A 26,979-nucleotide genomic window follows, 5' to 3' on the forward strand; every position below is an offset into this window, starting at 1 on the left:
GAGTTATGACCCTGTCAGCAAATACACACACACACAGTGCTGGTGGCTAAAAACTCCATAGCAACCTAAAAAAATACCTTTTTTTCCTCCCTGAGTGAATCTGACAAAACCTGCCAAGAGCATGAATTTGTTTAATTTTTCCTGCGCTACATGGCGCAATGATCAAAGATGACCGTCCAACACATGTTTATATAGAAAGAAATTTTTTGTTTTTAATTAAAGGTGCTATATGTAATATTTTTACTGTACTAAATCATAAAATGACCATAATATGTCATTAGAGAATTAGGAAACATGCTAAGTTGAAATACTGGCTTCTCCGATAAAAATGCTACAGCCTGTATATTCTACTTTGAAGTTTCCATTCCGGGCCGGAATTTCTGTTTATGTTTTGGCCTGTGTGATCCTGCCCACTGCCCACTCACCAATAGTATTTAGACACTGCTGGGTTGCCAGATTTGAACAGCTTTGCAGGTAAACAACACTACGTGCTGCAGCCATGGAAGCCAGCAAATAAGCTGGATCAGAGATAACAGATTCCACCTGACCTAAAAGGCCTCGCCATCCATCTAAAAACCACTATGACCAGAGGCGTAGTAAAACCAGGATAAATATTGGAGATGCCTTTGGAAGATGGAGACAGCTTAAAGCCCAGAAATCCTTTAAAACGGATGCTGAGTTGGCTAATTTGTGTGTCAACACTCTGGCAACCTGCATGAGCTTCGAGTCTGGGGCAGGGCAGACAACACTCCAATATTTTTAATTTGGACTGACAGTACCCATTTCAAACGCTTGTTGTCAATCTTACATATAGTTCCTTTAATGGGAAAGATACTTCCGGAACATGGCAGCAGAAAAAGAAGGCAGTCAGTGTTGCACATAAGCACTCTTGCAACGCTGCTTGTCCAATCAGATTAGAGGACCAGAACTAACTGCTGTATAAATAATAATATTATTTAGATTACAGGACTTATATGAACTTTATGATAATTAACTGAAATAATAATTATTTATGATTTTGTTTACTGATCTTCAAATCTTTGAATATGAATGTGGAGGCGAGGGCATGGTCGATCGTTCATCTGGGGAGAGAGGAAGCTTTAAGGGTTTTCACCTGAGATGAATTGCTGGTAATTGCTGGGGGAATTAAGAGATGGGGGAAATGAAAGGGTCCAGACCTCAGAGTGAGGGAGAGAGAGACTAGCTGAAGCTACGAGTGTGTTGGCAGCTGCCAGTCCCACTAGATATATCATCTGAGTGTTTGTCTGAAGCTTTACCATTACGCAGTCAAGCGAACGTGTTTTTCTGTGAATAAATTTACTTTTGAGTTGGATTCGCCGTCTCCCGCTTCCTCATTCCTCGAACCTGTTACACTGGTGCCTCTGGGATTGGAGACAGAAGGATACACTGTCATGAGTCATCGCCGCTGGAGGAAGTCTTCCGGTCCCTTGCCTGCATCCACCAGGGCCAACACCAGGCCCACATGGAGCTTCAGATAGAGCAGCAACAGTGCTTTGAGGTGCTCCTTCGGGCCCAGGAGGAAGACTGATAGGTGCTGCGGAGCTTAGTACACCAGGAGGGGGTGGTCGCCCTGTCCCCAGATGCAGTGCACCCCCACGTGTTGCTCACCAAGATGGGGCCTCAAGATGATCCAGAGGCCTACCTTGAGCTCTTTGAGCACACCGCTGAATGACTGAAATGGCCGCTGGAACAGTGGGTGGTCCATCTTCTGCCGCTGCTGACTGGAGAAGCCCAGATCACGGCACAACAGCTTCCAGTTGTCAACCTCCTGGACTACTTGGTGCTGAAGAATTCCATCTTGCAATGGGACAGCTGCAGCCCAGAAGAACACTGCCAGCATTTCCACTCCTTAACGCCGAGTGAAGTCAGCCACCTGTTTGACTTTGCCCAGCAGCTCTGTAATGCCTGCTACCTGTGGGTGCTGGCCAAGGAGGACAGTGATGCCGAGGATGCCATCAACTCTGTGGTGCTGGAGCAGTTAGTCTCCTGGTTGCTGAAAGGGATGGCCAAGTGGGTCCAGTGCCGGCATCACTAAACAAAGCAATCCAGCTGGCAGAAGATCATCTGGCAGTGTATCCAGGGGCCAGCGCACCCCACGCCCTTCCCCCCTCTAATGTCTCCTCCCCTGTTCTCTCCCCCCCTTCCGTCCTGTTCCATTGCCCTGGAAATGGGGGAACATTTCCCCAAGAACGGCTCCCCGGTCATGGGGGTTCTCTGCTTCCACAAACCCTGTCTCTCCCCTCTCTTCATCCCAGGTGAAGGAGTTCGCTGTGTGGGCGGGAGGCTTGGGCCGGTCTGCTGGAGTTGCGGGGAGCTGGGTCATGTTCAAGAGCAGTGCCTGGTAATGGAGGTGGGGGCCTTGATCCGGATCCCCGACACCCCACAGACCACCCCCGAGCGAGCAGGGACGTACCAAATATCTATGAGTATTAAGGGGGGTACATACCAAGCCTTGATGGATTCAGGTTGTAATCAAACCTCCATTCAACAATGCTTGGTTCAAAACAGTAATATTCCAGGGACAAAAGCATAATATTGAGGTGGTGGTTAGTCCACTTGGGTCATGGTCAGGTGCGGCCCCAAATTGATAAAACCGCAGCAATTGTGACCTGCCCAAGACCCAAGACCAAAAAGGAGGTGAGACAGTTCCTGGGGCTAGCTAGCTATTATCGAAGGTTTCTGCCTAATTATTCGGACGTCACCAGCCCCCTGACTGATCTCACTAAAAAGGGAGCTCCAGGCCCGGTCCAGTGGATGGAGCTGTGCCAACAAGCATTCATGCAGGTAAAAGCTACACTTTGTGGTGGGCCGCTTCTGCATTCCCCTGACTTCTCTCTCCCTTTTGTTTTGCAGACAGACGCATCAGACAGGGGGCTGGGTGTGGTTCTATCCCAAGTGGTGGAGGGGGAGGAGCGCCCGGTACTGTACATAAGTCGGAAGCTCTCTATGAGAGAGTACAGCACCATAGAGAAGGAGTGCTTGGCCATAATGGGGGCGGTCCTCACTCTCCGCAACTATTTTTTGGGATGAGCATTCACCCTCTGTTTGGACCATGAATAAATAGCCAGAGCAATCAAGAGTAATGGATCTCAGGTGTGCAGTGAAGGCAGCCAAACCAGGGGGTGGAGTCATGGAGACACACAACTTCTGAACACATGGTTAATAAGAATCTGAGCAGTTTGCTTAGCTTAAGGTAACTGAGACAAAGGGATAATTTTGAGAGGAGCGTTGAGAGAGAACAGCCCCCACCCCAACATCCGAGGCTTCCACCTCAATGATGAACTGCTTAGAAGAGTCAGGAAGAGTCAGAATAGGAGCAGATATTAATCGTTTCTTGAGTTCCTTGAATGCCTGATCTGCCTGCTGTGTCCACTTGAAACACACTTTGGAGAATGTGAAAGCAGAGAGAGGGGCAACAACTTAGCTAAAATTTTGAATAAAGCCATTCAGCGACTGTCCTGACCTTCCCTGGATCCATCTGAACACCTCCAGCAGAAATTATGAAACTCAGAAAGGAGACAGATAACTGATGGAACATGCATCTATTTTGTATACATTACATATACATATACAAAATATACATTTTGTAAAGCAGTTGCATGCCAAGCAAACTTTGACACCAAACATAGCAATCACAAATAACACCATCAATAAAGTATTTGCAAATCCAATGATTTTGCAATGCTTTAAGACATAATGTGCCTAAAATTGCTGCAGCCCCTGCCAAAATATCCTTTTGCTTTTGACTAAAACTCTGTCAGATATTTGGAAGTCAACCCCTTTTCTTAAGGCATCTGCTCAGCTGACAGAGTTGACTCCTGCAGGTGTCAGGTGAGAGGAGGTGCTCTCAATAGCTCAATAGGCACTTGAGGTTTTACTCACTGAGGAGTGAGAGGCAGAGTAACTCCAGACGCCCTCCTGCAGCAGTCAGGACCACTCACTCATGCACAGCCCACAGCCCAGGAAAAACTTATGTGGTCTGACTGGGGATGGGAGTCATTAAGGAATTTTATTATTCTGGTTCTTTAAAGGTAGTGTGTAATTTCTGTAACACCAGATGGAATTTAAAAAATAATAGCTGTTTTCAAACAAACAGCAATGTTTTGATAGTGCCACAGTCAGTAGGTATACAGCGGGTTTTTGCAAAGTCAAGCTAGTCTTCATCTGTCTAAGTATATGCCACAATACGTAATTGAATATTTCAAGTCATGCATGACCTCTTTGAGCATTTCCAGCATTGTGGATGTGACATTTGCAGTCTAAACGTGAAATTAAACTAGTTATAGAAAGTACTTATTACCGGTACATCAAACCATGTGTATGTATAATCATAGTCCAGACATCAGACATTTTTTTTTTTTTTTAGTTTAGATCAGGAAATTATGTATTTTGTTTTTATGACAGGTGCAGTTTACATAGATTAAAACTTAAACTAAGACTTAAATTACACTGCGAGTGACACAATTAACTGTTTGTTACTTAGGCTATGTTCACATAGACAGAAAAAACAGATTTTCCCCACTAAAATTTAGGACAATTGGTTTCCCGTATGGGAAGTCACATTTTGTCCAAAATACTTGTAAACCCTAGCAACAACAAACATTGCATATGCCACCTCTATCATTTTTTAAGCCATTGTCTGTGACAAATGTGTTCATTTTTGGACCCTGCCCTCATGAAAAGCATAAGCAATGGCAAATCATCCATTGTTAAACATTCACGCATAGTGAACATATGCAAGTTTGCATTGTTACAACGACTACTAATGTAGACGTGCTAGCAAAAGTGACTGCAGTCTGGAAAGAAAAAATAAAATAAAATCTGTCCACATATAACCTGCAGTTTGAACAGTCAGTCTAAAAACTCGTATTTTATTTTTTTCTGCAGTGTGAACAAAGCCTAATATGCAGTGAAATAACAGCCATAAAATGAAAACAATTCAAAATACAGTTTCTTGGCTGATAAGAAATGGCTGATAAATATTCTAATTTTAATTGCTGTTAGCAGGTGTGGCAATATGTTCTGTTTGGACCAGTTCATGTCATAGTTTGTTGTAGCAAATCATACAATTTTCTCAACTTTTGGTCGCATGACATAGTGTCATAGTGCCACATGACATAGTGACTCCTTGTGTTTCTAATCTATGTCCTTGTTATGCACCATCCCCCATTGAAACCAATGTATTCATAGCATTTATTAGTGTATATTCACCTTTACTTTGCTGCTACACTCACATGTTGTAGAGCAGTGATTCCCATTCGGAGGTATGCAAGCAGGTTCCAGGGGGTACACAAATAAAATTAAATATAAATAATAGGGATTAGGAATGGGTAAAAATATAAATTTTCCCCTTAATCGCACTCTCCATCTCAACGATCCAGATATCGAAAATCCCAGGATCAATCTTTTTCAGCACCGAGAGCCTTTCACTGCGTGTTGAGAGTAAAAGTTTGGTTTGACTCGTTTTGTATAATGTGTGTCCAAAGATAAAATGCACACAATCCATTTTTCATTGAATAATGTCTCTTTTAATACTCTTTCTGTTCTTTACAGTCAGTTGTCGATCAATAACAACAAAAACAAAACATTTAATTCTAATCAAACATAGCACAGATGTGAAGCTGTGTGACTGCATTCTTATGTGTGCTCAACCAAAACAACACTCCTGTGAGACACTGCCTACATTCTTAAAAAGACAGTACCAATTTAGCACTTATTCTACATATCAATTTAAATACTTGTAAATAGTACATTTTACGTATATGTAAACAACAGACATGTAACAAAATATATACAGTACTGTATACAGGGGTGTAAAGTAACAGATTACAAATACTCACTTACTGTAATGAAGTAGTTTTTCCCAGAAATTGTACTTTAAGTAGTTTAAAAATGGTATACTTTTACTTGAGTACATTTTAAGTGATGTAACTGTACTTTTACTGTGCTATTTTTACTGTGCATCAACGTGATTGGCTACAAATGTCTCATGACTCCCGTCAAATCAAAACACGCATAGAAAATTTTTACGGTAGCTGTAGATCGGGTGCCAGCTGTAATGGATGTGGACTATGCCTCAAACAGCAGTTCAACACCTGAAAGGGATTTTCGCAGTGAAAAAGGCCATTTGCTTGATCGTGTCATGTGAGTTTAGCTTGCTCATGCCAGATATCAGTATTAATTCTGCCTTCGAGGTAAATTTCATATTTCTGCTTACTAGATTCTACATGTCTATAGCCTATAATTTAGGCTATAATTTAGGCTAATCTGTCATTGAGATTATTGGGTTGCTTTGAGAGATTAATGCAATGCTATCAATAGGGCTGGGTGATAAAACGATCTCGATGTTTATCAGGATATCGATATCGATGATAAACTTTTGAGTATTTTCTATACTTATTCTATGTTCTACATCTAGACCAGGGGCGTTCATTACATCGATCGCAATAGCAAGAGCACCACTGGTTGGTTGATCTAGATAAAATATCAAAGATTGACTTTTTATTTCCTGGTGTGCGCTGTTTGACTGACAGGCACTTTATGTTTATGTACATGCGCGTGTGTTCCGAGAGCGCTAATGCGGGTACTCGCCTAAACGATCAAATACAGTACACCTTATAATTCCGCCAGTGCATGCCTGCCTTGGTGAGGCATTAATGTAAACACAGTCGTTTATGTCTAAAGTGAATGTAAACAGTGGGACGAAAAGCGTATTTGTATCAAAATGTCGGACTTGAAGTGTAACCGAAAAGACCACTGTCTAGTATGTCATTAAAAGGCTATTAATTAAACAACAATAACAAGAAAATGAGAAAACCCTTCACTGCGTTTGGCTGACTTTAGTAAACTTTAGTAGCTTTAAAAGTATTAATTTAATATAATAAAACAGTGACATTTTTAATAATAATAATATTGTTTAATAATATTGTTAGTTTTTTAATAATACCGACCCCTGATTTAGAGAGTGTTAATTTGTATAATAAATTACCAGGAAAGTAGAGATGATAAAAATAATTTATCATATTTCTTAGTTTTATCAGGTTTTTTCTAATGCCTGATTAAAAAGTATCAACCTTTGTAGAGCAATACTTCAGGCAGAACATTCCACCAGTCACAAATACACTTCAGAAAATTGAGCATCATGCATTAGAATGAGAATACAACTATTTCTGGGCTTAAAAGTTACAAGAACTAAATCAGTGCAGAACATTATATCTCAAAAGGATTACAGTGTGGCCCCCATGTACTACTTAAAGGAAAAATTCACCCAAAAATAAAAAAATTCTCTCATCATTTACTCACCCTCATGCCATCCCAGATGTGTATGGCTTTCTTTCTTCAGCAGAACACAAATTAAGATTTTTAGAAGAATATGTCAGCTCTGTAGGTCTTCACAATGCAAGTGAATGGGTGCCAACATTTTTATGCTCCAAAAAGGACATAAAGGCAGCATAAAAGTAATCCATACAACTCCAGTGGTTAAATCCATGTCTTTAGAAGTGCTATGACAGGTGTGGGTGAGAAACAGATCAATATTTTAGTCTATTTTTGCTAGAAATTCTTCTCCCTGCCCAGTAGATGGCGATATGCATGAAGAATGCGAATCACCAAAAACACAAGAATGTGAAAGTGAAAGTAAAAGTGGAGACTGACTGAGCAGGGAGGAGAATTTATAGTAAAAACTGACTTAAATATTGATCTGTTTCTCACAACATGGATTTAACCACTGGAGTCACATGGATTAGGCTACTTTTATGATGACTTATGTGATTTTTGGAGCTTCAAAATGTTGGAACCCATTCACTTGCATTGTATGAACCAAAAGAGCTGAGAAATTCTTCTAAAAATCTTCAAATGTGTTCTGCTAAAGAAAGAAAGTAATACACATCCGGGATGGCATAAGGACGAGTAAATGATGAGATAATTTTCATTTTTGGGTGAATTATTCCTTTAAAGCCAGATGTGGCCCCTGTACCAAACAACTTTTCCCATGCCTGCTCTATGTCCTCTATTGTGCGGGACATGACACTCCAAGTGACACTGCTTTTTTAGCATTTTTTTAGCATTCCTTGCATTGTTTTGAACATGTTTTATGCGCAACAATAACTCGCTTTGTCGACATTAAGGGCATTTTAGACCCTACACATAAACTGATTTTAATGTATTGGTTTCATACATTACAATTTAAAATGGTGATCAGTGTATTGAAGATAACTTTTTCATCTTTTTATTTGTTATCATGTCGCCCTTTTATTTTTTGGGGGAATCAGATTCATGTAGTGTTTATCATAGATAAGGGATGTATTTTAAAAGTTGGCAGTCAAAAATACCTATAAAATACCTATATTTTTTGTTCTTTCTGGCAAACAGCCATAAAAAGGAGTGTAAATTACGGTATGTGTGCTACATTTTGAAATTGCAGTATACAGTGTTCATTATAATGGGGTATAGTTTTTGCAACTCAGTACTCAATACTCACTACTCGTGAGTACTTTTAAATGAGCTACTCTTTTACTCTTACTTGAGTAGTTTTTAGGACTGGTACTTTTACTGTACTCACACTACATTTTTTGGGAAGTAATAGTAATTTTACTTGAGTATGATTTTTCAGTACTATTTCCACCCGTGACTGTATAAACCGATCAGCCACAACAATAAAACCACCTGCCTAATATAATGTAGGTCCCACTTGTGCCGCCAAAATAGCTCTGACCTGTCGAGGAATGGACTCCACAAGACCTCTGAAGGTGTCCTGTGGTATCTGGCACCAAGACGTTAGCAGCAGATCTTTTAAGTCCTGTAAGTTATGATGTGGGGCTTCCATGGATCGGACTTGTTGGTCCAGAACATCCCATAGATGCTCAACTGGATTGAGATCTGGGGAATTTTGAGGCCAAGTCAACACCTTGAACACTTTGTCATGTTCCTCAAACTGTTCCAGAACAATTTTTGCAGTATGGCAGGGCGCATTAACCTACTGAAAGACGTCGCTGCCATCAGGGAATACCGTTGCCATGAAGGGGTGAACGTAGTCTGAAACAGTTTTTAGGTAGGTGGTACGTGTCAAAGTAACATCCACATGAATGCCAGGACCCAAGGTTTCCCAGCAGAACATTTCCCAGAGCATCACACTGCCTCCGCCAGCTTGCCTTCTTCCCACAGTGCATCCTGCTGCCATCTCTTCCCCAGGTAAACGCACCCAGCCATCCACATGATCTAAAAGAAAACATGATTCATCGGACTAGGCCACTTGCTCCATGGTCCAGTTCTGATGCTCACGTGCCCATTGTAGGTGCTTTCGGCAGTGGACAGGGGTCAGCATGGGCACTCTGACTGGTCTGCAGCACTGTGTGTTCTGACACTGTAGAGCCGAGGAGGGCGGGGCCAGGCTGGAATGAGACACATCCGGTCCCCAATCAGCCTGATGGGGCGCGCGAGGGATAAAGGCGGCCGGGGACGACAGTTCGAGAGAGAGAGAATTACAGACAGCTGTACTGTGTGTTTATAGTTGTGTGTTTTGTTTAAGTTGTTTATTAAATTATTATTTAAGTTGTCAAGCCGGTTCTCGCCTTTCCACTGAACCCCCTTACAGACACCTTTCTATCATGGCCAGCATTACATTTTTCAGCAATTTGTACTACAGTAGCTCTTCTGTGGGATCGGACCAGATGGGCTAGCCTTCGCTCCCCACGTGCATCATTGAGCCTTGAGCGCCCATGACCCTGTCGCCAGTTCACCGGTTGTCCTTCCTTAGACCACTTTTTGTAGGTACTAACCACTGCATACCAGGTACACCCCACAAGACCTGCCGTTTTGGAGATGCTCTCACCCAGTCATCTAGCCATCATAATTTGGCCCTTGTCAAAGTCGCTCAGCCTTACACTTGCCCATTTTTCCTGCTTCCAACACATGAAATTCAAGAACTGACTGTTCACTTGCTGTCTAATATATCCCACCCCTTTGTTGGGCCTCATGTATTCAGATAGAAGACAAAGGCAGGCCTTACACAGTTGTAAAACCTAACTCAAGCCCCCACATACCAGGTCATAAATTATACTGATAAAAATCATGCCAAAATCAAACAAAGGGAGTCCAAAACAGACTACAAATCCCATGAAGCCTTGCTCACTAAAGGATCAAACTCTCAACTCCTATTGGATGAGGCACACAACAGAATGTCCCTCAAACCATGACATCATCAGGAGTAGAAATACCTCTGAAATGCTTCCGGGATTTGCTTCCAGCAACTTTGTTCGCCGAGTATAGACGTAGCTCATCACTGCTCTCAGGTGCAACCTCGTGGCACAAGGAAGTAACGTCCGACTTGAAACTGTGGCCATACAATCTCCATCTTGCTGGACGAGTTGAGATTACTCTGTGTTCAACCGAACACTCTAACGGATCCGAAGGAGACCGCCGAGCAATCCGCATCTTCATCCATTTGCCTGCAGAAGTGAAGAGATTAAAGATTTCTCTTCCATCTTCAATCAAGTCGACATTTCTGATTTCTCCGCCAGCCCACCAAGAATCAACAGCCGTGCTCGCCAACAGAGCGAGGAAACGGCCTCCCGTCATCACACGAGCCTCAAGGAACCAGGTCGGAGTTAAAGGACGGAGGGACACACATTCTACCTGTGTCCTCATGCGATTCAAGTAAGAGGTTTACGTCTGAGCAGAGATAGAATATTATAGTGTGTTATTCTTGTGTTTCAAGGTTTTTGCTTGTACAGTTTACGGATCGCCATGTCCTCTCATTATTAATACTCAGGGTATCAATTATCACGAATTTGTTTTGCTGTATTGTGGTCCAACCAAATTGGACTGTTGTGCATTTTCGCCATTGCGGGTGAGACCGGCAAACTGAGTTATCCATTAAAGAGTCAAAGAACGCGGGACTTTTATGAGCCATCCACCGCGTCTCTGAGCGATAAACTAACAGCTGCTTTCTCTCCCACTATCGCGAAATCAGCTTTAGGGCCGTCACTTTATTCTCTCTCTCTCTCGTACTAACCACACACACACACACTCGCTCTCTCACACACACACACCCTCATGTGTTATAGAATTATTTTTATTTCCATATCTAATCATATCACTGTTTAGTTTGTAGTTGTAAGTCGGAAGTTTATTGACTGCATTGTATTAATTATTAATTTATATTACTGCATAAATAAACTTTGTTTATATTACAAAGAGAAGTGTTTTGGTTTGTTTTGCATATGCCTGTGTCATGCTGACGGGATGTCAGTGCTCAGATTCAAGCCTTCATTCATTGTTTTTTCCCCGAAAATCGATATTCTTCGGATGTCGATTTTCCTAAGAAAACAATCTAATATTGAGGCTGTTATACTATCTGGTTATTAGTCCCTGATTCCAGGGTGGTGCCCCGTCAATGTTTATCCTTATTAATATTCTGTTGATTTTTGATAATTGTCTTTGATGATTGTTGAATTTGAATGATCAATAAGCTAGTGTTGATTTTAATTAATGTTTCATCGATGTTAACAATTAACGATTATCTTTGATAATTGTTGATTTAAAGGATTAAAAAAAAAGCTAACATTGATTCTCATCAATGTTCTATTGATTTTAATAATGAATAATTATCTTTGATAATTATTAATTATTGCTAATAACCAAACTTGCTCCTAAACGTAGCGCACTACATTTACTGGAGCCCCATATGAGGTTTTAATGAGTTACATTCAATTAATTAATTTAAATATTAATTAATAACTAAAGAAATAATTATTAATTATTCCTGATAGTAACACTGATCTAAACAACCAGTAAAGCCCTACACCTTGACAGGTGCCATTGAAACGAGATAATAAATGTTATTCACTTCACCCATCAGTGGTTTTAATGTTGTGGCTGATCAGTGTATAAGCAATATATTACATTTCAAGACATATATTTATTCATGGAATATACAGTGCTGTGAAAAAATATTTAATCCCTTCCTGATTTCTTCTGTTTTTGTGTATTTTTCATAATAAAATGTTTTAGATCTTAAAATGAGATAACATAAAACAAAGGCAACCTGAGTAAACACAAAATACAGTTTTCAAATATATATATATATATATATATAAATATTATTGAAGCAAAATGTTATCCAAAACCTATGTCACCCATGTGAAAAACGAACTGCCCCATTTAACTTAATAGTAACTTAATACTGGTTGTGCCACCTTTAGCAGCAACAACTGCAACCAAACGCTTCTGATAACTGGAGATCAGTCTTTCACAATGCTGTGGTGGAATTTTGGCCCATTCTTCTTTGCAGAACTGCTTTAGTTCAGCCACATTGCTGGATTTTCAAGCATGAACTGCCCATTTAAGGTCCTGACACAGCATCTCAATCGGGTTCAAGTCAGGACATTGACTAGGCCACTCCAAAACTTACATTTTGCTTCTTTTGAGCCATTCAGAGGTGGTCTTTCTCCTGTGCTTTGATCATTGTCTTGCTGCATTATCCAGTTGCGCTTGAGTTTCAACTCACTGATTGAAGACCGGACGTTCTCCTTTAGAATTTTCTGGTAGAGAACAGAATTCATGTTTCCCTCAATTACTGCAAGTCACCCTGGCCCTGAAGCAGCAAAACATCCCCACACCATCATACTTCCACCACCATGCTTGACCGTAGGTATGATGTTCTTTTTGTGGAATTTTGTGTTTGATTTACGCAACATGAAATGGACCCCTGTCTTCCAAACAGTTCCACTTTTGACTCATCAGTTCACAGAACATTCTCCCAAAAGGTTTGAGGATCATCAAGGTGTGTTTTGGCAAAATTCAGACAAGCCTTAATGTTTCTCTGGGTAAGCAGTGGTTTTTGTCTCGCCAGTCTTCCATGGCTGGCATTTTTGGCCAGTGTCTTTCTGATAGTGGAGTCATGAACAGTGACCTTTACTGATGCGAGAGAAGCCTGCAGTTCCTTGGATGTTGTCCTTGGCTTTTTTGTGACTTCCTGGATGAGTCGTCGCTGTGCTGTCAGAGGAATTTTGGAAGTTCGGCCACTTCTGGGAAGGTTCACTACTGTGCCAATTATTCTCCATTTGGAGATAATGGCTCTCACTGCGGTTCTTTGGAATCCCAGAGCCTTTGCAACAGCTTTGTAACCCTTCCCAGACTGATGTATTTCAATCACCTTTTTCCTCATCATTGCTGGAATTTCTTTCGACCTTGGCATAGTGTGCTACTGGGTGAGACCCTTTAGCCAACTTCATGCTGCTGAAAAAGTTCTATTTAGGTGTTGATGTGATTGAACAGGGCTGGCAGTAATCAGGCCTGGGTGCGTCTAGTCCAGCTTAACCCCATTATGAATGCAGTTTCATAGATTTAGTAACTAAGGGGGCAAATACTTTTTCACACATGCCCGGTTGGTAATGGATAACTTTTTTGCTTCAATAAATAACATTATCATTTAAAAACTGTATTTTGTGTTTACTCAGGTTGCCGTTGATTTATGTTAGATTTTGTTTGAATTTTTGAAACAATTTAGTATGAGGTATACACAAAAACAGAAGAAATCAAGATGGGGGAAACACTTTTTCACAGCACTGTATGGAATTTTTGCATTTAAAAACAAAAAGCTAAAATATGACCAAAATGATGAAAAACGAATGATAAAATACATTAAATATATATATATATATATATGTAAGGGGGTTTAGAGGAAAGGAGGAGGCGAGAACCGGCTTGACAACTTAAATAATAATTTATTAACCAAGAACACAACCAAAAACACACAACTAAAAACACAGCACAGCTGTCTGTAATTCTCTCTCTCTCGAACTGTCGTCCCCGGCCGCCTTTATCCCTCGCGCGCCCCATCAGGCTGATTGGGGACCGGGTGTGTCTCATTCCAACCCGGCCCCGCCCTCCTCGGCTCTACACTCCTCCCGGCGTTGCCTCAGGCCGGGGAGCCCCCGGCATGACGTACATCCCCCCTCACCCTTCCTCTCCGGGTGGGGGGGGCGTGCCTTATGCCCCGACTGCCGGCGGGTCCTCCCCGCCTTCCTCGACCTGGGAGGAGACAGGAGGGGAAAAAAAAACAACAACACAAAATGGCGAGGGAAAGGCCAACACGGAGCGGCAGAGAGAGAGAGAGGAGAGAGAGAAAAAGAAACTCACCGGTTCTCTGATGCGCCGTCGCGTGGTCCTCGATCACTACTCCACCCTCTCAGGCGGACTGCAGCCGCTCCTCCTCGGGCGGACCGGAGTCAGACCTCCGACCCCCAGCGGACAGAACGCCCCTCCGCGTTCCCGGCGTCCCGTGGGGACTCTCCTCCACCCCTGGCAGCGGCCCTACCACTCCAGGCGGTCGGGGAGTCACTTCCCTCCTCCCCCCGCGGACGGCGGTCTTCTCTCGACCCCTCCGCGTTCCCGGGGGATGGCAGGGCACTCCTCCGCCCCCGGCAGCGGCTCCCTCGCTCCAGGCGGTCGGGGAGTCCCGTCCCCACTCGCCTCGCGGACGGCGGCCGTTCCCCGCGTCCGGGTAGTCGGGCTACTCCGTCCCCCGTCGGATGGCAGCGGCGCTCCCCTGGGTGGACGGCAGTGTCGAGGACTTTGCGACGGGAATCCCTCCTCCTTCCCAGGTTTCGGCACCAGTGTAAGGGGGTTTAGAGGAAAGGAGGAGGTGAGAACCGGCTTGACAACTTAAATAATAATTTATTAACCAAGAACACAACCAAAAACACACAACTAAAAACACAGCACAGCTGTCTGTAATTCTCTCTCTCTCGAACTGTCGTCCCCGGCCGCCTTTATCCCTCGCGCGCCCCATCAGGCTGATTGGGGACCGGGTGTGTCTCATTCCAACCCGGCCCCGCCCTCCTCGGCTCTACAATATACATACACACACACACACACACACATATATACATACACTACTGGTCAAATGTTTTGAAACACTTCATTCTTTATTATATATTTTTTTTTTTTCTTCACATTTTAGAATAATAATAAAGTCATCAAAACTATGGAATAACATAAATGGAACTATGGGAATTATGTTGTGACTAAACAAAATCCAAAATAAATCAAAACTGTGTTATATTTTAGCATCTTCAAAGTACTCACCCTTTGCCTAGAATTTGCAGACATGTACTCTTGACATTTTCTCAACCAACTTCTTGAGGTATCACCCTGGGATGCTTTTTAAACAGTATTGAAGGAGTTCCCATCTATGTTGGGCACTTATTGGCTGCTTTTCTTTATTATTTGGTCCAAGTCATCAATTACAAAAACTTTTTTTTTTTTTTTTATTACATTTTAGTTTTATAATGAAATAAATTAATATGGTGGCACAATTATATTTTTGTCTACAAAATTAATTTCAAACATTTAAGCATACGCTTTCAGATCAAAAGATCATGAGAAACATTTCAATCAAGCGTTTCAAAACTTTTGACCGGTAGTATATATATATATACACACAGTAATAATTTTATTATCTACCAAGTAGAAGACCCCTATATAATAAACAGCCTTAGCTGAAAGAGAATTTATTTAATATGAATGCAAAATGATGCTCTATTTTCATGACCGAGCTAGGCGCAACGCTACGCACAATGACCAAGCGCTGCATCTTATCTGATTTTCGTGAGAGCATTAATTTTAAGCAAAATTTTCGTGCCAGCACAAAGTGCAAGAGGGATTGGGTGTATTTGCAGTGTGGGTGTATTTGCGCAAACTGTGTGTGTACTGAATGTTGAAGTGGTGCGATTAGATATTTTCCTGAGATATAGGTAATTGCAATAAAGGCACGGTCACATTTACGTTTGCATGGCGAAATTCCGCAGGCAAAAAAGGTGTGGGCGGATGTTGAGCATGTGTGAAACCAGCAAAAAACTAATTGCCAAGCAGCTTCTTTTTAATGCTTCTATCATGGTTGGGTAACTAAGGGGCAAGGACTCAAGTGCAGATCCAAAACGAAAGTTTTTATTCAAAAGGGTAAACACAAATAATCCTGAAGGACAAAAACAAAGTCCAAAACGGGCAGACTGGATGGAGACAGGGTGTAAAAGGATGGTTTGGTTTGGAGACTGAACCAGAGGGTAGACAAAGCTAGCAGGCCAAGGCAAGCCACAGGTGGCAGTCAGGTAACCAAGACAGGCAAGAAGCTACCATCTCAGATGGTTCTGGATCGAAAGCTGGCCCTGAGGGTCCAGACTGGGAAGCTGACATTGGTGGAACTGGCAAGGTTGCAAGGTCTTTTTGGACTGGCTTAGGACAGAGGTCTGGAGGGATTAGCTGAGGGATAAAATCAGCCTTCAGGGACAAAGTGGGGAGAACTTGGGTGCCATTCAAGGATGTAGATGTAGTGGTGAAGATGTCTAAATGTATGGAAGCAGACTCTAGTGGCTCAGGACAGGACTGGGGCAGGCAGCTCCAGGACTGGAGCATGAGACCATGGAGGCAGTGGATCTGAAGGTCAGTGTAGAACCAGACTTGAGGGGACAGACAAGTGCTTGAGGCTTAGCAGAACAGACAGGGGCTTGAGGCCTGATGGTATATTCACATGAGTTTTGTTTATTGTGATTTTGTGCATCTGTACACTCAATCGTACCCCACACAGCACATTCATGTATTTTCCTTCATAACTGACTGGCATTTACTGATTACTGATGTCATATTTGCTTTTTTATTTGATTTTGGTGTTAATAAACACTTTTGTCTAGTTTATCCATATGTGTCACCTCCCCTTTATGTTGCATCATTGAGCCAGGTGTAACAGTGATGCAAAGGGCAGAGGGAATAAAGGAAATACTGGCCTCCAAGATGAATTTGAGACCGGGCTCAGGGAGCAGGACTGTGTGGGTGGCTGCCACAGGGGAAGGGGCTGAGATGCTGGCTTTCGCTAGGAAGTGGGCTGGATCGGTGGCAACAGCAGGGTAAGGGAATGAGTTGAGGGCAGGCCCCAAGGGTCCAGATGCCATGACCAGGAGCACTGGCGGCTGTGGAACAGCCTATGTAACCATGAGCGGGAGCGCTGGTGGCTGTGGAATGGCCTCCGTGGTCATAATGGAAGAGGTGAGAGCCCTCCTCCCCTCTACATTTTGTTACGGGGTGAAGCAACGCTGAGGGCTCAAGGTGCCAATAAGGGAGCAGTGGCAGACCCCCATCAGGGGAGCCGCAGTGATGAATGTGGCAGGATACTTTTGCTCTTCTTCAGAGTCTTGGGGGAACCGGTGAACTGTACATGCATGGGTGGAGGGGTGAAAAAAAAGCTTGGGCAGGCCCCTCCAGTACAGGGGGTTTCGGATCCCCACGGTGGCAGATGTAGTCCACAAACTCCCAAAAGGACAGAATATTCCTCCGTTAAACTCCCACAGATTAAGAGGCTCACTGAGCCCACAGTTGAAGAGGTCTTTAAGAGTGGGATCATCATAGTCCAGCCCCTCAGCAGCTATGAGGAAATCACATGCAAAGTCTCTGATGAAGTTATTCCCCTGATGGAGTAAGAAGAGCCTATCAACCTTAGCCATCCTCTGGCGAAGTGAGCCCTGGGTGACTGGAAGCAAAAAAAAGATGTCCATATGAACTGAGTCCTAGTTCATTCTGTCCCCATTTGGTAAGAAGGGGGGCACTGTACAGAAATTAAGCATAAAACATTAAACAGAGAAACGTATAACAAATATGCATTACAAAACAATGAACAATGAGAGCGCAGCAAAGCAGGTTTCAAGCATCATGTAACACCGTCAAGATGCAAGTGAGACATAGGCGAGCAGGACGAGACCAAACAGTCCCAGAGAGGCCGATAGAGAACACATACAACAAACTGTACATCATGATTGGGAGTAGCACAGCTGACGATACAGTCACAGAGCAGGGGATTCCTTTAGGTAGGAGTAAACACAAACATCCTCAGTATTAGTAGACTCCCGTGTGATTGACAGCAGCGGCCAATAGAGTGCTTAGCAACCGCAGTCCTGTTGGAAGGGTGGAAGAGCTATTATGCATAAAAGTGACTTTTTCTATACATTATGGGGCTTTCATGTGACTCAAGTCACATTGAAGTTTATGAAGTAAATACCGGCTCCAACTTTACACCAAATATATTTTCACACACGTTTTTGCCTCATAAATGGTGTCTTTTAGTGTACAAAGCTACAAGAAATATTTTAAAACTTTACAAATTTTTGAAGAGATATTGAATGTCTTTATTTATTTTAATTAAATATTACTTTATTGCTTCTGAGTATCCACCCCAGTTAATGAACTACAGTTATTACATTCACCAAGAAAACACTAATACCTTAACATAAACAAGTCCTCTTTTTACTTTCTGCAATCAAAGAAATTGCCAGTTTTTTTCTCTTCCAAATATATGTTTTTAATGTCTAATGTGCACATCTCCTGTATTCTTGCATGGCAAGTAAAATCAACCCTTTGTGATGCTTTTTGCAATGCTTGTCATGTAGCGCTTGATGCTGGCGTTGAGTAGTGTTGACACCTCGACTCAACTCATGTAAAATATGCTTTACAATGACAAAAGGACATTATTGAAACTCATAATTATTATTATTAGGCTATTATTTCTGTCTTTTCTGATAAAAGTCATTCTCTCATTCTCTGAGAAAAATTACAGATCTGCTTTATTCTAATAATGCTGAAGTCAGTAGATTTGTCAATAGATCTGTAGACATGCAAATTTGAATAAAGTAGAAGGTAAGGACGTTATTGAATCTCATTATTATTAGACTGTTATTGTTGTCTTTTTTGTTGAAAAATCATGCTCAGCAGTTCACAAACTGAAGGAAAATTATAGATCTACTTTCTTATGTAGGTTCTACTGGTTGTTTAGATCAGTGTTACTATCAGAAATAATTAATAATTATTTCTTTAGTTATTAATTAATATTTAAATTAAATAATAGAATCTAACTCATTAAAACCTCATATGGGGCACCAGTAAATGTAGTGCGCTATGTATTGTTGTGATCAAAAAATGTAGTGGTCAAAAATCAATAGAATATTAATAAGGATTAATATCGCCGGGGCACCACCCTGGAATCAGGGACTAATAACCAGATAGTATAACAGTCTCAATATTAGATTGTTCTCTTAGGAAAATCGACATCCGAAGAATATCGACCTTCGAAAAGAAACAATGAAGGCTTGAATCTGAGCACTGACATCCCCTGTCAGCATTTGACACAGGTGTATGCAAAACAAACCAAAACACTTCTCTTTGAAATATAACAAAGTTTATTTATGCAGTAATATCAGTTAATAATCAATACAATGCAGTCAATAAACTTCTGACTTACAACTACAAACTAAATAGTGACATGATTAGAAATGGTAACCAAAATAATCCTATAACACAGGAGAGGAATGTAGGTGTGTGTGTGTGTGTGTGTGTGTAAGGTGTGACGCGCACAAAATGGCGAATGTGACCCTCGTGGAGAGTACGTCACGTGAGATTTCCGGCCAGAGAATATGGCCGCGAATGTGGGCGGAGAGAAGCCATCTGCCCGTTTACCGCGTGTCTCCGCTTGTACGATAACTTAGGGACAAAGCTGAGCTTTATCACGAAGTTATCTACAAGCCAAAAGTGTGTGTGAGAATGTTTGTGAGGGGTCGCGTGTGTGTGTGTGTGTGTGTGTGGTTAGTACGAAAGAGAGAGAGAGAATAAAGTGGCGGCACCAAAGCCGGTTTCGCGATCGTGGGAGAGAAAGCAGCTGTTAGTTTATCACTCAGAGACGCGGTGAACGGCTCATAAATGGTCCCGCGGTCTTTGGTTCTTTAATGGATAAACTCAGTGTGCCGGTCTCACCCACGATGGTGGAAATACACAACAGTCCAACGTGGTTGGACTACAACGCAGCAGATCTTCATCCGTCCTTTAACTCTGAATCGGTTCCTCGAGGCTCGGGTGAGGCCGTTTCCTCGCTCTGCCGGCGGGCGTTACGGCTACTGATTCTCGGCGGGCTGGCGGAGAAATCAGCGACGTCGACTTGATTGAAGAGGGAAGAGAAATCTTTTCTCTTCACTTCTGCAGGCAAACAGATTAAGATGCGGATTGCTCAGCGGTCTCCTTCGGATCCGTTAGAGTGTTCGGTTGAACACAGAGTAATCTCAACTCGTCCAGCGAGATGGAGATTGTATGGCCACAGTTTCAAGTCGGACGTTACTTCCTTGTGCCATGAGGTTGCACCTGAGAGCAGCGATGAGCTACGTCTATACTCGGCGAACAAAGTTGCTGGAAGCAAATCCCGGAAGCATTTCAGAGGTATTTCTACTCCTGATGATGTCATGGTTTGAGGGACGTTCTGTTGTGTGCCTCATCCAATAGGAGTTGAGAGTTTGATCCTTTAGTGAGCAAGGCTTCATGGGATTTGTAGTCTGTTTTGGACTCCCTTTGTTTGATTTTGGCGCGGTTTTTATCAGTAAGATTTATGATGGAGTGTGTACCTCAGTTAGGTTTTACGACTGTGTTAGGCCTGCCTTTGTCTTCTATCTGAATACATGATGCCCAACTCTTATAATGCTTAAACACTATAAAGTCTCTTGTCAGATTTTGATCGTGGATGTCTCAAAATGTCCTTGCCTGCTCTTCTGTGCTAGCTTCAATACTACTCCAGTCTAGAGGTCTGCACAGGCCTTAAAATGAAACCCGAACCTGACACGTACACGAGACCGTGTGGACAACTGCACTGAAAACAATCTAGATGCAGCACAAAGAATGAAACAGAGCGCAGGTGTCTCAACATTCGTTTTTGAAAACTTGAAGTTCTTTTTAACTTGACATGGTGTTTAAACAGTGCCGGTCCTGCGTGAGACACTGAAGAAAAAGCGAGACGCATGTAAATGTCAAAGACATTCGTCCAGCATGTGTTTACAAAGGAAAACAATGGGAATACAGAACAGATGTGCGCAAAAACATGTTCATGTGAACAGCCCCTAACTCGTCCGTTTGCACGTGTCTGTGAGCGCGAAACAAGTTCGGTAAGCCTGTTTATTTTTTCATTCATACAACCCCGAACCCAACTCGAACCAGAAGTCCTACTTGAAAAACTGACCCAAACCCGGTCCAAAACCCATCGGGTTCTCGGGTCCCGTCGGGCCTGGGTCGGGTTGCAGACCTCTACTCTAGCCACTTTGAGAACTTGGGAGTGTGATATTGCAGATATTGTTGACTCATTTGTATGTCACTTTGTATAAAAGCATCTGCAAAATAACAAAATGTAAAAATGTAACTCATTTATAGCATATAAGACACTAATTTGTTGCCACCTAGTGGCATCTCCAGAAGGCGTCACTGAACTAATCAATTAATAAAATTGTACAAATTTGTGAAACAGAAGCCACACCAAAATACCAGCTAATGCAGCTAAGTTTGCACAATTGTGCAGATAATTTGCTAAACCTCAATCATTAAAATCACTGGAAATTATGCTTTTAGCTTATTCTTAAAAAAGAAACCTAGAAAACCTGTACGTGGACTAGTGATTGTCTCACCTTTTCGCCCCTCATGAGTTTGCATCCCTGGTGTATGATTGCGTTGCCAGAAACTCATTTGTCTTTTTTTATCTGTGAGTTCCAGTGTGTGTATATAATGTAGTAGCGCCTTCTCCTGCATGAGGCTGTTTTACATTCATATCAACAACAGCACACTGCACACATACACAACATTCACAGCAGACTCTCGCTATAATCCTTTCATGCATAGTGCTATTTAAAAGGCATGTTATTTTTTAAATGTATAGATTCAAATGGTATAGTACAACTAAGGCGGTTGATTTAACACATTAACCCAGTGCAATTCATTATATAAAAAATAACATGTTAAAAAATGTATGCAATTAATCACTCCACTGGGATGTTTTGGCCGAAATGAAGACTCGCCTATTGTCCTATATAAGGAGGACCTGATATTATAATATTATTATTATAGATAAATATTATTACATTTTATTTCACAGTATATTATAATTATTTAGATTTGTATATATCGAATTATCTTTATTTGAGTTTTTTCAACATATTTTGATATATGCAATGAACTGCAGTTAATTTAATGAATTAATCAGCATATTATTTAATTAATTCAATACAAAAATTGTAAGCTATTGACAGCCCTGATAGTTACATAAAATTCATGATTATCCTGTCAAAGGTGAACAGATGGACTCAAACGCAGAGGAACTGTGATGAATGTTTATTAAAGAGTTCAGAGAAATAATGTAAATTCCACAACAGAGTAAGTCCAGGTAAGAGGTACGTAAGTATCCAACACAGACTGCAGCGTAGCTTGGCGACTTGGGCAACACAGACAGAGCGATAATGGTGAAGAGAAGGTGATTGGAGGGTTCTGGCGAGTAAAATCCAATAAAGCAATCTGGCAGAAACAAACTGAAAAAAGCAAAAACAGAAAACAAGACCGACAGAGGGAAGACTTGCATAGACTGACTACACAAAACAATCTGGCACAGGACAGAACACGAGAGGAGTTTATAAAGGAAAAGGGAAACAAGACACAGGTGCCACCGATCATCTGAACAAGCGGAGCAAAACAGTGTTGCTAAGTGATGCCGCTCACGTTCTCACATGGAACCTGTAAACACATGAGGGAGCGGAGAAAACACACAGACAACAGAACAAGACAGATCGACTCACCGATACCGTGACACATCCATGTGTCTACTAAATTGCCATAATGGAAAAGGTATTGCTTTGTAATAACCAGTCACATTATAATTTATTAAACGTTACACTTTACTGGCTTGAATACTTCATAGACAGTACAATTTTCTCTGCATATATGTTGATTACTGTACTGTTTGCTGTAAGCATCTTTATATCACTCACTTTATATCAGCTCAAAAACCAAATAAAAGCCCAAAGTTTTTTAACTATATTTTAATTATGTAAAATATCATTTAGATATTCAGATTGAAATAAATTGCATTATTGTGGCATACGAGTAAACAATTGATTAGACGATACAAAAAGTGGCTTTAGAAGTTAATATATTGTTTGTTTTATCCCCATTTCAATGAACATAATCCTACAGTTGACAGCAATCCATTTTGCTATTGAGTTTATCAATCTGTTGCTGTTCTCAAAGGACCCTTTTTTGCGTTTTGTCTGCGCTATTTTAAATTGTCAGACTACTGTATGTACATATACTGTATGGCGGACACTTTTGGAGCATCTGACTGGTTTGCAGGGTAATAAATGCAGTGTTTTTAGGATGCTGTCAAGTTAAAAGTAGTTGAAACTTTGAAAATCGCATGATCCCTGCATTCTGTTGTGCTTTATCCAGCTGTCATGAACAGCTATGTGAGCAGCTCTGATTCTGTGGCTGCACTGCTTGTGAGGATTGTTGAAGCGTGCTGACTGCCCCCTGCTGATACGGCACATAAAAAGTTACATGTACTTCAAGCTTGAATTGCTCAGATGGTAGGGAAATATGTAATTTACGAGTCAGTAGGCGTAATCAATTTGTTTTGTTTTTTAATTCATAATTTGTTTTATTCTGTATAATTAATCACACAAAATTAACAAATTCAATTAACAGCCCTAATTGTTTTTCACTGCCCAGAATAACTTATTGGTGAAATTCTTATAAAATATTTGTTGTAGCTTACAACATTACAATTGATGTAATGACAAAGACATTTCCTAACTCATTTCATAACCTGTCAGAGATGATGGAGATGTTAGGCAGAATGTTAGCCTTCCATTTAATGGTGACTGATGCTATCTCTCCCTAACATTCTGCACTTTTTTCTATTGAAGATGTGTTTAAAACAACATAAGTGTGAGCAAATAATTACAATATTTTCATATTTTGGGTGAACTATACATTGAAATGCATGCCCTACACATTAATATATTTCTGAAAAATCCATGTTAAGCAAAATGAAGTGTTTTAAAATCAAATTCTCAGAAGATAACTAAAAAAGAATCCTGACCCTGTTTGTCATAATTCATGCATGAAATGGAAATATAAGGATACATATACATACACTTATTAAAAAAAAAAAAAAAGAAAAAGACTCCCAGGTGCCTCTTCCTTCTGTGTCTCACCATACACACACACATACACACACACACACACACACACACCTGAGTCACACACCTCAACAAACACAAAGCACCTGCTCTAGTTCCCTCACACCCTGCGGCGATGGCAGATCTTTATCAAGGTTAACGGCTGACTTTGGCCGTACCACTGCACTCCCTGTTATTTCTGCTGCTGCAGTGTCACCCCATTATCAGCATGAGTGGAGAAACCGTCCCACATATCAACCCATTTTGTTATGCCTGAAAGGAAGAAATAGACTTGGAAGGTGCTGTTGCCAAGTTTCTACTGAGGCAAAGCAGCAGTTTCGGCCTGTAATTGGGTGTTTCTTCAACTGGGGACTTTTGGCCCTGTGGACTTTTGGAAAATAAACTCCCTTAAAACACATTTTCACACTCTCACTTGTGTATATATTTTGTCTGCAAACCATGTCCAAAAGTTTGTTCTGTCTTTTTTGTCATATTGTTGCCAACAGCCATTTTTTCTGAACCAAAAAATTTAATTTCTAGCAAAGTTGTTATTCTCTTTAATTTGTTTATATTGTTTTAAACAAAAGTATATCTTGCAGCCTCATTTTATATGCTGTGCTGTTTTGTTTAGTATTCATATCTTCTCTGCAGGTCATGCACACCTGACAGATTTCAACATCGCTGCTATTGTGAAAGACGACTTAAAAGCCACATCTATTGCTGGGACAAAACCGTACATGGGTGAGAGCTTTCATACTACTGTGAATAAACACTAGAAGAGAACAGTGGTTTCTACCCAGGTAGCACTAATCGTGAAAAGGTTTTGATAACATTTTTATCCTACTTATGTTATAAGATTATCCTGGTGAAATACGACATAATACGCCATTATACATTATACATAAGTTTTCTTTTATTTTTTCAAACATATTTTTTTCAAACATTGCAGAAACTTTGTCACAACTCTGTTAGCACATTCCCTTCCAACGTTTTATAAACGTCATTCAAACGTCAACCCTGGTACTACATGCTAAAATGTTTTTACCCTGTGCATCTTTTAAAGTAAAGTTTAGTTTTGCTCTGGTTTTGTTTTCCTCGTAAAAATATGTTGGTTTAAGGCTAAAAAATGAAAATTCTCTCATCATTTACTCACCCATATGCCATCCCAGATGTGTATGACTTTCTTTCTTCTGCAGAACACAAATGGAGATTTTTAGAAGAATATTTCAGCTCTGTAGGTCCTCACAATGCAAGTGAATGGTGACCAAAATTTTGAAGCTCAAGAAATTATATAAAGGCAGCATAAAAGTAATCCATAAGACTCCAGTGGTTAAACCCATGTCTTCTGAAGCAATATCATAAGTGTGGGTGAGAAATAGACCAATATTTATGTCCTTCTATAATATAAATCTCCACTTTCACATTCTTCTTCTTTTGTTTTTGGTGATTTACATTCTTTGTGCTTATCGCAACCTACTGGGAAGGGGGAGAAATTATTGTATAAAAAGTACTTAAATATTGATCTGTTTCTCACCCACACCTATAATATATCTTCTGAAGACATGGATTAAACCACTGGAGTCGTATGGATTACTTTTATGCTGTCTTTATGTGCTTTAAAAAATTTTGGTACCCATTCACTTGCATTGTGAGGACCTACAGATAAAATTAAAAAAACATGTTTGCTAATTGAATGCAACTTTTCTCAAAGTTGCCGTTTGCTATTGATTATTTTTATTGATCCAAACAAGTAAACTGCATGTCAGGTTGTAGATGAATTACTTTTTATTTTTTAAGGGATTTCTATAATGTTTTTAAAATGTTGTACTATGGCTTAATGTAACTTCAACAATATAAATTTAAAGCTGAAATGTAGCAAACATTTTGTGCTTGCTGTTTAGTTATGTTTTATATTTATGTGAATCTACATAAAGAATCAGGAAAAATTATAGTACCCTTAGTAGTTTTAACAATTAAGTTTAATACTTATGTACCTCATACTTTTGACAAATTTGTTTAATATGCCCCTCCCCCATCAATGGTGTTGAAATCACATAAAGTTGAATACTACCCACTTTATATCAACCCCCCATCATCTGACTCTTTTGACTGTGGAATAAATTAATAAGCTTTATTTTTACCTTATTTTATAATGGAACTATAAGCTTAGAAAAGACATGAAGAATCATTTGAAAATAATGACATTTTTCAAACTTAGAGAAACAATTCTTTGAATTTTTTCATAATATTTTTTATGGGTTATTGTGTTCTGTGTATGTAATTCACTAACAAAAAGTAGCAAAAATACAATGATATTCTCTGAAGTACTTTGGACTAACATGTAAATACCTTCGTATGTGAATGTGGATATCAAAGTATATATAAAAAATAGTTGTAATACAGTGGAATAAACCATCACTGTACCATGGTAGTGCCACAGTAATTTTGTTAAAAGGGCAGCTAATATTAAAACGTAAACATACATTGTACAAAACTAAGAAATGTTGTTGGTGTAAGCAGAATGATACACTTTAAAATCAACTGTAACTTGTAATGTGAAAAGATGCTGTTTGTAACTGCTACACTTACTGTATTTCAGTAAGAGTTCAACAAAAGTGATCTGTAACCAAAAGAATAATTCATATATGCACATTCATGTATACATGCATAATCTGCTGTTGTCTTCTCTACCATTGCAGCCCCAGAACTGTTCCAGCCATTCGAGGGAACACATCCAGGGTATTCGTTCGCAGTGGACTGGTGGTCTTTAGGCATTACTGCATATGAACTTCTCCGTGGACAGGTGAGAGTCTCTCATATGTCTGCTTAGGGATCAGTATTTGAGGGAAAGTTCACCCCAATCTAAAAATTCTGTCATCGTTTACTCACCCTCATTGTTTACTAGCTTCTAAGCACCTCAAACAAAACTCTTTCAAAGATAATC

General features: G+C 40.7%; 1 protein-coding gene across 4 annotated transcripts in view; it reads left to right on the forward strand.

Annotated features, from left to right (window-relative positions):
* LOC127430671 (serine/threonine-protein kinase 32A-like) overlaps positions 1-26,979 on the forward strand; it is a 124,602-nt gene that overhangs the window by 84,196 nt on the left and 13,427 nt on the right. For all 4 annotated transcript variants that reach the window (XM_051680618.1, XM_051680619.1, XM_051680615.1 and 1 more), the window contains exons 7-8: positions 24,687-24,776; positions 26,735-26,838. In XM_051680618.1, coding sequence (XP_051536578.1) covers positions 24,687-24,776; positions 26,735-26,838 — 194 coding nt within the window. The remainder of the gene's footprint in view (positions 1-24,686; positions 24,777-26,734; positions 26,839-26,979) is intronic.

This window comes from Myxocyprinus asiaticus, chromosome 40 (genome assembly GCF_019703515.2).
Source record: "Myxocyprinus asiaticus isolate MX2 ecotype Aquarium Trade chromosome 40, UBuf_Myxa_2, whole genome shotgun sequence".
NCBI classification, from domain to species: Eukaryota; Metazoa; Chordata; class Actinopteri; order Cypriniformes; family Catostomidae; genus Myxocyprinus; species Myxocyprinus asiaticus.